General features: G+C 38.8%; 1 protein-coding gene across 4 annotated transcripts in view; it reads right to left on the reverse strand.

Annotated features, from left to right (window-relative positions):
- Window positions 1–1145: 1145 nt before the first annotated feature.
- The window catches only part of LOC149182898 (type I inositol polyphosphate 5-phosphatase 1-like), a 291600-nt gene continuing 277914 nt past the window's right edge, over window positions 1146–14831 (reverse strand). For 3 of the 4 annotated variants that reach the window (XM_089416990.1, XM_089416991.1, XM_089416987.1), the window contains exons 8-10: window positions 5605–5713; window positions 5335–5483; window positions 4708–5233 (exon numbers count right to left, since the gene is read on the reverse strand). In XM_089416990.1, coding sequence (XP_089273116.1) covers window positions 5023–5233; window positions 5335–5483; window positions 5605–5713 — 469 coding nt within the window. In that variant the 3' untranslated portion in view covers window positions 4708–5022. Of the gene's footprint in view, window positions 1274–4707; window positions 5234–5334; window positions 5484–5604; window positions 5714–14831 lie in introns of those variants that run through there. The other variant, XM_089416989.1, reaches the window with a different exon arrangement.

The following is a 14831-nucleotide window of genomic DNA, read 5'->3' on the forward strand; positions in this document are numbered from 1 at the left end:
ATCTTGGAGTCATTTGGTCTCAAGGGTCTTGTATTGGTCTTGGAAATTTTTTCAAGAGAAGAAACTATAAGAAGAATTACCGTGGGTTTTCCTCTCAGGTTTGGAGAGGTTTTGCCATGGTTGCTGCCTATATCTTGTGTTATTGTTCTTTTGATTATTATGCATGGTAGCTGGTTGATGAAGTTAATAATGACTAACATATAAAATTTCATGTTTTGAATTATATAAAGATTGAAATCACTTCACAAGCAGTTATCAAGTCAGAGAAATCATTAACAAATCAGCCCTTAGATTTCTCAACACATGTGAAGTAGGAAAGGAGGTTGTATGGTTGGAAACTTTTGTGAAATTTGTTTGAAAAACCTCTAAGTCCTACTGTGATAAATTGTGATAATCAAAGCAAGATTAAGATGTCTAAAGATCTCGTGTTCCGTGCAAAGACGAAGCATCTCAACAATAAGTGCCACTATATTAGAAGTTTGGTACAATATGGGATCGTGAAGCTATAGTATGTTCCGACCGACGAACAAGTAGTTGATGTGTTAACAAAGTCTCTTCCTAATAAAAAGTTTGAATATTTGAGAAGCATGCTTGGTTTGGTTGATATTATTGATTTCGTTAACAAAAAGTGTTTGGAAGAAACTTGAGGAGGCATATTGTGTGATACAAAATGCCTGGGAGGACATTCGGGCCGAATATGTGTTGATGTCTAGTTCCCAAAGTAGGGAGGGTGGCGTTGGTCACCTTGCATTACAAACCTAGTTCCCTGGGTTGATGATTAGCAAGTAAACCTAATGGTACCTACAGAGGTTGAAAGCTTTAGTCCATCTTAATCCCACCCATATAGATTGTGCTGGTCAAGAATCTAATCTGTGGCACTGTATGTGCCTAAGTTCTTCGTAGTTCTTGTGTTTTGTGACCACCTTTGTACTTGTATATACGTGTAAATTATGAATACCTCCCTAATTAAGAGGGAGTGTTGAAGAATCTAACTAGGTTGGGTCTTCATATTTATATTTGAGTCAGAATGAAAAAGAAATTTCTATTATTATTACAATGACTTATTAGAGCATGGGTTTCATGCTTGGGTCATCATTTTATAGCTCAAAGTCCCCATTAAGGACTTCTAGGTTTTATATTGAGTCATTAGAGTCATTGTCCATTTAGTGAGACCCTTCTTGGGCTTTTAAATCATGTAAAAAGAATTATTATCGAGTCAAAAATGTAATTTGTCACCTCCACATCAAGTCGGCCCTTGCCTGATGAAGTCGGCCTACAAAAAAACAATTAAACCCACATAAGAGGCTATATATACAAGAGCAATTCGATCTATTTGGACATAAAATCAACAAGTTTGATATACATCAAGGAAGTGCAAAAAAAGTGTGAAGTTCTAGGAGAAGAAGGAAGAATTGCAAGTCGAAATTTCAAGGCTATCTCTCTCTCTTTTATGCGAAGTTATTGGGCTATTTGTTGGGTCGAAGTTTTATTGCTGGGAAGGTCAAAATTATGAATGTGTTGGGTCGAAGTGCTATTGCTGGGAAGGTCAAAATTCTGGATTTGTTGGATCGAAGTGTTGTTGCTGCAAGGTCGAAGATCTAGAACGAAGTTGCTGGAAGGAAGGGCTGACTTGGTGGTTGGAGGTTTGTGTCTAGGTTGAAGAGTCTTGGATTTTCGCGTCTTAACTACTAAAGGAAGAAGTTTGACTGGGTTTTCCCCTGGATAGGGGTTTTTCCCTGGCAGAGTGCCTACATCGTGTGTCTCTTGTTCTTGTGATCTTCATATACACATAATTTGGTAATTGCTTGATGAAAGATAATATAATAAAGAAATAAAAGAAAGCAACATAATTCACAAGTAATTATCAAGGAAGAGAAATCTAACCCTAATTCTACTAGCATTGATTTCTCAACAAGATGGAAAGGGGGAGTTGTAAAGATCTTGGATGAAAACAATAGTAATTAGGGTTTGGTACAAAGCCCATAAAAGCTTGTGATCAAAAAGTAGATGATTGATCTAGGGCAATGTCCTTAAGAAAGAAGTTGAAGAGTTTTGAAGTCATTGTACCAACAGTTGATTGATTTGTTCCAGGAACACATTGATGGACAATATTGATGTTGATAATGATTGCAAATTGAAGAGCATGAAGCAAAACTTTGTTGCAATATAGAGGGAGAAAGAAACAAGAAATTGACAAGAAGAATCCCACAACTTGACTAGAGGCTATTGTGATTTGGAAAATCTATTAATGATGTTTTGTTTGGGATATGGTTTGGCTCTCTGGATAGATGCATTGCAAAAGTATGTAGCAACTACCACAACAAGTTGTGAGACATTCGTTTGATGATATTGTATTGACAACTGTTTGATTTGATTTGGGAATACATGGATTGAGTGGATAACACTAATGATGGCTTGGAAGAGCATGAGGGAAGAATTCTATAAAAGATAGAAGGCATGTACAAGCAGTTGTAAGGAAGTTTGGCTCCTTGAAATGTTAAACGAATCATTTGACGACAAAGTTACATGAAAAGTCCAGGAAGGTTGAAGCTTGTTATGATTATGATATGATGCAAGATAGGAGCCCAACAGCTACAACACATCTCCCCAGATCTCCACAGAAAAACATGTAGCTGATGCTTGGATGAGTATTGTGGTTGTTACTCCCTGATTGAGAGGGAGTGAGGATTACCACCCTGGTTAAGAGGGAGTGATGGTGGACATTGTATTCTCCATATGTCATCCACTAGACTAGGACTAACAGTCGTAAGTCTATTGAAGGCATTGGTAGGGAGAATGGAGGATTGGATAAGCATCTGGGACCAATACTCCTTGAGGAATGGTATCCACGATAGGCGTAGTCCCAAGGACCAATACTCTTTGAGGATTGGAAATCCAAGATAAGAGTAGTCGTGAGGAGGACTAATATTCTTTGAGGATGGGGGAAATATCCAAGATAAGAATAGTCGGACATACCTGGTGAACATCCAGATGCGGTATGTGCCTTGAGACACAGTGGTGGTGTCCAAAATTATGCCTCCTAGCATTGTGCTCTAATCTAGTGGAGATATAGAGCTTGTTAGTCAAGGCCTTTCTATTTTGTTATTGACAATACCAGTTATGATTATATTTGATGAAGATGCTTATTAATCTGAAGTCTTATGAGAATATTTCAATTTGAGAGTATCCTTGTATCATGTTCTGTCATTATGAATACCTCCCTAGTTAAGAGGGAGTGTTGGAAATGTAACTAGGTTCAGTCTTCATAATTTGTACTTGTATCAATATATATTTCATGTAAAAATAGAAAGAAAGAAAAAAAATTACTTTTATTATTATTATTTTCTAGTAAAAGCATCTTCTTCATGCTTCTAGGGTTATTTGAGTCAAAAGAAAAATTGTCACGAGTCAAGAGAAAATTATTTGAGTCAAGTCCCATTTGGACTTTTGTAAGAGAAAAGAAAAAGAATTTTCCAAGATGTAATTTGATTCAAAATACCTCAAGAAGTCAAGTTGGCCCTGCCCAAGAAGAGACATCTATTCGAACCCCTCTGGACAAGTATAAATAGAAGTTGAGATGAGTTCATTTGGTGATATGAAATTCGAATGATCTGATTATCATTCTTTTGAAATAGAGCAAAGTCAAGGAAAGAAAGGGGAGGCCGAAATCTGAAGTTTGCACGTGTAAAGGAAGATTTTCTTGAGCTCGCACATATGGTAGTTTTGCTATGACATGTCTCTTGTTGAAAGTTTGTGCTTGTTGTACAAGTTGCTGGTCTTATTGCTATTGATGGACTTGTTGTTATTTGGAAGGAGGGCTTGACTTGGCATCTTGAAGGTTGGAGTCTTGTCTTGGTCTTGGGTCTTGGATATCTCACTTTGATCTGATTCTATAAGAAGAGGATTTTTCTGGGTTTTCCCCCTTGTGGGGTTTTTGCCCTAGCTGAGACCCTACATTTTGTGTTTGTCTCTTGTGATCTTCATATTTTGTACTTTTGTTAATTGCTTGATGAAGAAGAAAACATAAATGTCAATAAGAAGCCAACAAACATTCACAAGTAATTATCATGGAAGAGAAATCAACCCTACTATGCAAACACATTGATTTCTCAACATGGAGCTCAAGACTTCATTGAAAATTTATCCAGATCCTTGCAAGTTCTCTACAAATTCCATGTCTTGTATGATGGTGACAAACAGTCATTCATGAAGTGTCCACTGACCATATGAACAAGATGCAAGTGGGTAGGGAAATTCCCTGAATTAACCCCTAAGTAGATCTATAGTGGAGCAAGTAACATAGAGAACAGGGGTGAAAGGGCAATTTTATTTGATTGAATAGAAGAGCTTGGCGCTTTTGGACCTGGTGAAATTAATAGAAAGACAAGTTGAGGCAACAATGAAATGGGTCCTATTATCAGCATCTGATCCTATTATCTTACTTTTATCTAGCTTTGGAAACTTTTCAATTAAAACAATCGATTTTTCACTGCAAATAGAATGAACTTGTGAATTCAAAAGAAGGCGGCATTGTCCAACAACAACCTGGATTGAAACATTTAGTCAGAAAATCATGAACATAGAAAGATCCAACTACGCTGGCAAACTAATAAATGGTATCAGCCTCAAAAATGATGGAAAGGAACCAAAACAGGTACACTAATGAAGAAGAATGCACAAGTACCTTCAGTATGAACACAAAAGATGTTGTACTGGTACGCTTAGTATGAAGAATGAATAACATTACAGATAATATCCTAAAACATGTATAAGCTTCCACTGAGCTGGTCATGCAAAGGCAAAATGCTCCTTGCTCCAGCTAAATATTTTGTACCAAGACAAATATCTATGACCATTAACTGGAATTCAATTAAAGTTACACTAAAATACCATCATATTACAATCTTCCTATGATGGAAGACCCAGCAATCAGACATACATTAGTAAGCAATAAATACTTTGAAAATTATGGCCTGTGCTAGAATCAATAAGAACTTACAATAGTAGGTCAGACTTTGTGCCCTAAATTCCAATTTCAGTTTCAGATGGGAATTCTTGGACTTCCAACTCTGCATCTGTGAAAGTCAAAGCCCTCTGAAGCTTTCTCCGGGAAAATATTTCTACCTCAGCTAGGAAAACTGCATTAACTGGCCTATGATCTGAGAGCATTTGTTCCACTCTCGTATATGAAAGTTGCTTGATGCCCTTTCCAATAAAAAGAATACGATCACACCTGGAGATCAAACTAATAATAAGTTCAAAAACATGAAAGAAAAAGTTCTGCAAGCCTGAATGTTAAATTTGAAGGTAGATAGCCATCATGCAAAGGCATACCATGCCGGGGTTCGTCTTTTCTCCCCTGCCTTTGCATTTTCACCAAAGTATTTATCTGAATTGATCATATATTTATAAGTTGGGCCAAAGTCTATGAACCCTTCAGACCATCCATCAAAGACACGCCCTTTACGAAGCTGTTTTATCAGCTGCGTTGCACAACATCCCATGATAAACACATTTATAAATCAAGCAAAACAGCTGGCACTGATGTGAATAAAATTGTAAGCAACTTCCAGTGCAGGCCAAGTTTAGAAACAGTTATTATACCTGATCACTATCCATAAGCACTTCCCAATCTTCCATGGCAACAAGCTCTTGTGTCTTAGAATTTGACAAATTGAGACGATAATTTAAGTCTCCAAACCAGATTACTCGACTGCAGAAAGTAACACCAATTGTCTTAAGTAACATACATATTCAGTAGCAAAATAAGGAACACATTATTGAAAATCCAGCCATTATAGTTGAACAATTCCAGTAAGAGAGGAACCCGGAAAGAAAACTTCAATTTTGACCACTGTCTACATCTGGAAATTGTCAAAAGTGTATCCAGATGAGTCCTCATATTTTCTAAGTCATTTGAAAGGATAATATTGCAAAGGATTTATGTTTCAAATTAGAAAAATTGAGTCAATGTTAAAGCCAACATAGAATAGATAATGTTTTCAGCAAGGAAAAAACTCTCGACCATTGACCTAGACACCACTGGCAAAAAAGAACCAGTGTTATTAGCATTCTCCAATATTTCTGGACCATATCTTATGTATCTTCTTTCAACCAATGGTTACACTCAACCCAAGATGAAAAAGTATCGATAATCATAACTGGAAATTGTGACACCAGAATTTGGTGTCCTCAGTTTACATGTGGATTATGGTGTACATTAATTTATATCTATGGCACCAAGTCTCATAAAAATGGCCTTTTGTTATAACCCTACCAGTGGTATATATGGGGTTAAACCTAAGTTGCAGGAAATGCCGCGTAACAGTCAATACCATGTATGAAAACTTCATGAACTGTTGTAACGTGTACTCAGTAGCCTCGAACCATGTATTATATGGCCTAACACACATCATGAAATGGAAATTCATATCACATAGAGGAAATGTTAGGATATTTAGACACTTAGCAGTTTGTTAAGATCAACTTGGTCTAATTTGTCTGTAGATAAAAGTGTGTTTCTTGAGGATGAATTTGTAGTTATATAATCCGATGGTCATGATATGTTCTAGACATAAAGTAATCTGATGGCTCCTCCTCCTCACTACTAACAGCTATTGATCCATGGCTTAGCAACCGGTTGGTCCATGATTTCTACTTAATGAGCATGGAGGGTCATTTGCTGATGATCGATGGTGAGAAACTATCTTATGTACAATTTATTTTTTGAATTAAGCATGGAGGGTCATTTGCAGATGATCAATTGTGAGAAACTATCTTATGTACAATTTATATTTTGAATTAATAAATTGCCTCAAGTGGCTATGTTGGTTGGGGCCATGGACAATTTCCCTCTTTGAGGGTTTTAACCACGTAAAAACATTGGTGCTATGATTTTTGAGATGGTTATGTGATTTATTACTTAAGGTGTTTATCTTGTGTGGAATACACTGTTTTCCTAAACAGGAAATTCATTTCATGGCCATACCATGATCCATATAACACGTTTCCTCAACACTTTGGGCGATTTTTTACTTGGTTTGACCATGTGGACCTGCATTGGTGATTGTAAAACCTAACTTGAGGATAATTAAGTATTATTCTCTTCTAGAAAACTCTACCACAGAATTTTTTTCATAAAGCAGGTTTTGATTGTTGATGTTTGTGGCTCGAACAAGTACTTTTGCATGGGCCTTACTGTCTAGGAAAGCAGAGGTTGCCCAAAGTCTCCTTAGGACACTTGCTCAAGTATTGAGTAAGTTGCTATTGTTACTTAGCATAGGTCTAACTTAGGGAAAACACATTAACTATGTTGGCAATTGAGCTAAAGAAACTTAGAAAAGTGAGGAATTACATTAGTGATCATGTTTTAATCTCAACCGTTGATCGCAAGTAAGACAAGATCTAATCTTAGCCATCCATCACTTTGGAGATTAGGATTATGGAATTATCTCAACAAAAATTTATAAAAGCAAGGCTATGGAGAGGAGAAATAGACACCATACAATAGCACAAGCCATTGAGAAAGGGGTTTTCTCAAGTGAAGAGTAAGATACTCAAGTGTGCTTGGCCCAAGGAAGGTGCAAGGGTACAATGTTAGAGATCCAAATTAGCTAGGTAGAACAAGGATAGATCTCAGGCCTAATTAGCTGGATCAGATCCATGGTATGTTGAGACTGTGTTTTCCTCAGTTGGTCCTGTTACCCACCAAAAGTGGGTTACCTCATAGGAGAGATTTTTCTCCTATCATCTCTTCCAGCCAGTTGACCAGCCCCTAACAGCCACTACTAGCCGATGATGATGTGCCATTCATATCTCTTCCACCTGCATCAGTCATATGTTCCTCACCCATATAGCAAGGGCACATGTGGGAAGGTGGGCTTCCAATCAAAAGGTACCTTATTCATTTTTCAATCGAGTGTTTATACTTGTTGGTATTTGGGCATTTGACATGGAATATTGGGTAACCTAGAAGGAAGAATGATTTGAATCATGAATTTGTTCCCTCACATTAAATGGGAGGGTTAATTTTCAATCCTAGTCTAGTGGAACCTCCCCTAATGGCCCAATGGATATAGGAGGGGCACTACTTGGGGAGCCCTGATTGAGCTAACGTAGTCCCATCTATCCCTATTCCATATATACCACTTTCCATCTTACATTACAAGCCCCTATCCCACTTTCATTCTTTGGGTACAACTGACCATTGGTTCTTTGGGATTTGGCACTCATACATCCTCATACTTGGGCAGGGCCTAGAACTTGGCCTTGGGAGGTTGATGCAGCTAAAAGAACAAGAAAAGAATATCATGGCTACAATGTAAAACAAAAGAATATTAAAATGCAAAAGATGGCCGGGACATACAAATTAGCACATGGGCAAAAGCCTAGCATGAGCTCTACCTCACTCATATGGCCATCACCCAGTTCCTGGGCCAATGTTGCCTGATTACATCAAAGAAAAGGAACCCTTGCATGCCCCAACCCCTAAGGGGCAATGAGTTGCCTCATCATTAAGGGGGTAATAATTGTTATACATCATATAAAGCAACCTCTAACCCTTTGAGCTACGAGCAAAAAAAAGTCTAAGAAAAAGTAAAAGGCGCACAAGAGGGGTGGGAAAACAAAGGCTGAGTTTGTAATTCATGCGTCCACAATTGCTCCCTCCTCACATTTGTACACTCCGGATGAGGTTACCCACCATGTTGGTCCCTTTGACCATGGCACTTGGACATGAAGTCTTCTCCTCTTCATTCTATCATTATTTGTCGACACCTATCGATTGAAGGTTGGACCAAAAACATGACTTCTCCCCTTGGGGGTTGGAAACACCTAATAGGGTTGTCCATTAACCACTCCTACCTAGGGAGGTAAAACCTTTGCGAGTTCAAAGCCCTAATTTTGGAAGGGAAGCCTCATTTGAAATGTTAAATAGCCCATTATGTTCAAGCTTGATCTGCTTAGATGAAAAAATGATTATTGTACCTAACGATAAGGGTTGCTTGCACTAGATATTGTGTGTAATTGTCAAGTGCTTCCACAACCATGGCCTAGGCAGCTTAATTGGGGTCTAGGTCCTTCAGAGAATCATATTGACACCCACAGGTGAGCGCCGAGAGCCATGGGACTCCAAGAAACAAGAGAGCATCATACACACCCTTGGGCGCCTCTAGCACCCACAGCATTTTGGCACTTTGCCCTACATTTGATGACTTTTTGGATGATGCACCTGGACCCAACATGCCCCCAGTCGGCTTAGCACTTCATGAGGGATTAGCAACTGATCCAAGACCCAAAAGAGGATAGTCTCACATCTTGAGATATGGGAGGTATAGCACCACCTTGGAAGCCCTCAACGTTGAAGCAGAGACAGGTATTTTGTGTTGATTTATAGTAGCATCAAATCGGCTCTAAGTCTCGAATTTTGCAGGGAGGCTAAAGCACATGTATTCCAAAGAACCCAGAAAGTGTTTTGGAAAATTCCACCCAGAAATAGTTTTATTAAAATAATTAATTATATTTGAAGGGACCCTAAGTCTAAACTTAGGAAAATAAAATAATTAAAGGGTATTAATATAAACTGTCAGTATAACTTCTACAAGAAGACAAGGATCAAGCAAAAATGATCATAGCCATTGATTAGCTTCTAATCTGACCCATTGAATTTCAATGAGGAGATTATTTAAGGAGGCTTGAGGGTCACTTAGAAAGACACACAAAGTGAGCTTAGAAGTTCAATTTTCTGAAGCCGAGCAGCTGCTGGGAGAATTTCGATAGTGAGCTTTTGTAGTGAGGGGCAGAGATTGTATTCGGAAGAGGGAAGTTTTCTTGGGCCGGAGAGTACAAGGTCGAGAGGACAGAACGACGTCCAAAGAGAGGCAGACGTTGGTCCATGCAGAGATGACGCAATTGCAGCACAGTCCTTAGGGGGATATCGAATTCCTACTAAGGAAATCAAGTTTCAGAAGCTGGCAGCCAGGGTGTGAGAGTGGGAGGCAGATATTCGGATTTTCCAGCCAACAGAGGGTCCGGAGAAGGAGCATCGTGATACCCAATAGGGGTGATGCAGGAACTACGTGGCACTTACACAATTCTGCGCAGAGGGTACGCAGAGGCTCCAGTTTAACTTGATCGGACTCAGATTCTCCCAGTGACAGGGTGGGAGCATTTCACCATTTGTTTTGTCCAGTTTCTCTCTCTATCGGATTTCTAATTGAGCATCCAAGGAATTATACTCAGATTTACTACTGCATAATAATAAAATCCTTAGAGCTGCTGCACCAATTTTCCTGCATTGCGATTTTCCGGGGACATTTGTCCAAAAATAACTGTGTCACTTGTGTTGTATCTGTTTCTTGCAGTGTTGATAATATCGCCGAAATATCGCGATATTTCCGAAATATCGCCAATATTTCGGAAAATATCACGCGACGATCAAAAAAATCGCCCGGTGACAGGAAAAAATTTCCGCGCGGCCTATAAAAATGCGATTTTGGTTTTTTTTCATATCATTTTCATTTCTGATTGCTGGAGAAGGAATGTGGTTGCTGCCAAGGAGGGTTTGAGCGTTCCATAGCTATTATCGCCACCAACAACGAAGATTTCATTGATCTAAGCTGCAAGAACAGTGAGACAATCTCATTTCTTCCCTACAATCATTTTGCTTGATTTTTGTTTTCCATTTCAAAAGATTTTTATGCCCATGACCAAATGCAAGGGTTTTAACTAAATGTATCATCCTCATGCATATAGCGATGAAGATCACTTTCCTTCAATAGTCTTAAATTGATTTCAGCAACAATTCCCTGTTTAAGAGATGATGAAATGAGTTTTGCAATCTGTGATTTTAATTTTACAGATTCATTAATAAGTGCTGGCATACATAGTGATGAAGAATCTCCACCCCAAAACTCTACTTTGTCAGTCAGATTGGGCTGCACATTCAACTGATATGGTGCTTGCAAAACACTAAGTTTCTCAATCCCAAGTTTTGTTTTCTTGCTTGCAACTAGTGGCCGGTGCTCAATATCAAGCACATCTTCTATACAAGCACAATAAAATTTCACATAAAACTTGCAAACACAGGAAAGTTTATGGGGCTTCCTATCAATCGAGATGACTCTAGCATCATACCATGCCTGCCAAAGAGGAGTCACATGAACATTATTTTGAGTATAAGATAGAAAATCAAAGTGGAATCTGTTGCCAAATAATACTGCGCTGCTATTTGTAACTTTTAAGTTTGCCTCCTTATCCCTCTCTCTTCCTCACTGTTTCACTTGCAGCTTCGAGAAACATTGTTTACAACTTTACAGTGGTATAATACATCTAAACAGTGGCCAGAAAACTAATTAACAGTCACCATAATATATTGAGAAATCATTTGCATTCATTTGTTAGTCAGTGAGTCACTGTTTAGCATTTTTTTCATAAATTTTTAGGATTGACATGCTAGTTTCAGCGTTTAATATGAATGATTTGGATCTCTGGTAATAAGTTAACAATGGTAAAATTTGGCTTCTAAAGTCTCTATAAATTAATGAAGAAATAAATCTAATTCATAAGGAACCTTGTCTGAAAGACTAGTGTCATACAAGTGAATTTTGGAAGACTGGTTGTTGAATACCTGAGGTCTGATAATGCACCTACAGCAGTGGTATAATTACATAACAGTGATATAATAAGTAATATACAGTCGCCTCATTTCCTTGGCATATCATTTGCATTGTTAGGCTCTTTCATTGCTTGGCATCTTTGGTTAAAGTGGCAATTATTGCATGATACAAGCTCACTGCCCTCTTAAGTCTGCTCTCTTTTTCAAGCCCATTGCAAAATTGCAAATTTGCAAATAATGTAGCAAAAAAAGTTAAAACTGTTTTGTAAAATGATGTGGTTATTTGTAATTTTGTATTACTTATTAAGTTACTAATTCCAATTTTTTTTTGGTGCCCTAGGTTTCCTTTTGAGTTAGCCCACTACAAAATACAAATATGCCAAAAGCCTTGGACCCATTTTGGGAGTATGGGAGCCCTGATGGTGGGACAAATCGTGCATATCTTACATGCAAATTGTGTGGGACCAAGATGACAGGTGGGATTACACGACTAAAATACCATCTTGCTAGACTCGGTGGACATGATGTTGGGGTTTGTACAGTTTCTAGTCCGGAGCTTATACAAAAAGCTCTTGAGGCAATTGATGAAAAGGACAAAAAGAAGGAAGAGGCAGAAAGAAACAAAGCTAAACGTGCAGGTAGATCTTTCGGGATATCTTCTCCTGATTTTGGTGTTGAGGGTAGTGGCCCTAGTGGGAGGGGCTCCACAGCTGGCACACCATCACATGCTTCTGCTAGTGCGACTACGAGGTCATCATTTTTTGTTCCACGTATAGGACCTGGAGCACAACCTGGCATAAAATCGCTTGTTAAAAAGGAGAAACAAGAAGTAGATAGAGTCATGGGGAGGTGTATTTTCTGGAGCGACTTACCTCTCAGCATCACCAAAACCAATCCATTTTGGCAGCCAATGTGTGATGCTATTGTTGTTGTGGGCCCAGGGTACAAAAGTGCCACATATGAAGAGTTGCGGGGGCCAATTCTTCAAGAAGAAAAGCAGGACATCAACTCTAGATCGGCGGAGTTGAAAAAGACATGGGAAGTTACTGGATGCACAGTGATGTCTGATGGTTGGACAGATAGGAAGGGTAGGACCCTTCTAAATTTCTTGGTACATTGTCCTAAAGGTACCGTGTTTATTAAATCGTTGGATGCATCAGAACATATCAAAGATGCAGCAACGATATGTGAGTTGTTAGATGGGTTCATTCGGGAGATTGGTGTGCAGAATGTGGTGCAAGTCATAACAGACAATGCAGCTAATTATGTGTCTGCTGGCAGAATGCTTATGGAGAGGCATCCCACATTGTTTTGGACTCCGTGTGCAGCACATTGTCTCGATTTGTTGCTTGAGGATATCGGGAAACTCTCCTTCATCAAGGAGGCGGTTGATATGGCTAGGAGCATCCCCAAGTTTATTTATAACCATGCTTTTGTTCTTAGCCTCATGAGGAGGTTCACTAGAAACAAGGAGTTGCGGCGTCCTGCCATCACACGTTTTGCCACAACCTTTATTACTCTTCAATCTTTGCTTCGATGTCAATTCGAGTTGAAGCAAATGTTTGTGTCTGATGATTGGCATAATTGTAGATACAACAGGATACATGATGGGAAAGCCATTGCAAAATTGGTGTTCTCTAAGACATTTTGGCATGGAGTAGAAGAAGCATGTGCAGTTAGCGAACCTATAGTAAAGGTTCTTAGATTGGTGGATGGAGAGAAGCCTGCAATGCCTTATTTGTATGAGGGCATGGATAGGGCCAAGGAGGCCATTCGTTCCTATTATGCAGACAAGGGTTCTGTTGGCCTTGAGAGGCAGATGATGTTATGGGATGTGATCGATAGTCGGTGGACAGGGATGCTTCATCGACCCATTCATGCAGCAGCACTCTTCCTCAACCCCGCATTTTCATACAAATGCAACTTTGATTTTGATGGCGAGGTGATGGAAGGGCTCCATTCCTGTATTTAGAGGATGGTACCTGATCCTGAGCTTCGTAGCAAAATCAATCGCAAAATACAGTCTTATTGGGATTGTGTTGGCCTATTTGGCTTTGATGATGCTATTAGGGAAAGGACCCTCTTCATGCCACATAAGTGACAAGTCATCACTCATTAGCAATTAGAATTTTCAATTTAGAACTTCCTTACTTATAAATTTATAATTCTATTTTTTTTAAATTCAATTATGTAACTTTTATTTGAAAGTTTAATTATGTTTTAAGTTTTTGAATTTTTTATTTCATTATTTTGTTGTAGATATTTGGTGGCGAAGCTATGGTGCAAGAGCACCAAATTTGCAAAAATTGGCCATACGAATCTTGAGTCAAACATGTAGCTCTTCAGGGTGTGAGCGCAATTGGAGTGTATTTGAGAAAATACACGCCAAAAAGCGCAACAGGTATAACTTTGAGCTCAAGCCTTTAGTTGAGCAATTACACTTATTGTAATTTTTTATTTTTAATTTATGACCTTCAAGTGTCAAGAGTCAAGAGTCAAGACTCATTACTTTTTTTGACACTCTTATAGGTTGGAGTTCGCACGCCTCAACGATTTGGTGTATGTGCATTACAACATCCGACTTCGAGTGAGGCAAATAGAATCACCAATGGATCCAGATGCCATTTCTTAGACAATATTGATGTATCGTCTCTGTGGAGGGTGGAGTCTGAGGAGCCCATATTGGAGGAGTCACCTTCATTGTTAGAGCCAGTGGCAGATGATCCATTAGAGCAGGGGCAGCAAGAGGAGGACTCGGAGTCAGAGGAGCAGCAGCACTTAGAGGAGGAGCAGGAGGAGGAGGAGGAGGACACTGCGGGAGCATCAGCATTAACACCATCTGCTATAGATATAGGAGAGCATAGCCCCATACCTAGCACTCATTATTTGACATTAGGTGCAAAGGCAGGGTCAGGGCCTTCTACTACTTGGGGCAGGCCTGGCAAACAACCCATCATGTTTTCCCGTAAAAGGGGGAGAGGGCAGTGATTTCAGATAGATAGCTGCTAGTTTTATTTGTTATGTTACATATAACTCATGATGATGAGATACTTTTATATATGTGATGTTATTTTGTATTGGTTCTCCACATTTGAGTCCTTGAATGGACAATTATTAGGGATCAGCAGGATTTGGTATCGCCTTTGATATATCATTTCTATTTGACATCATATATATCAGTGTTTTCTTCATATTTATGTGCCAATGTGTTTATTTC

This window comes from Pinus tabuliformis, chromosome 3_2 (assembly GCF_031772625.1).
Source record: "Pinus tabuliformis cultivar Carrire ecotype Pingquan chromosome 3_2, CPIR1, whole genome shotgun sequence".
NCBI lineage: Eukaryota > Viridiplantae > Streptophyta > Pinopsida > Pinales > Pinaceae > Pinus > Pinus tabuliformis.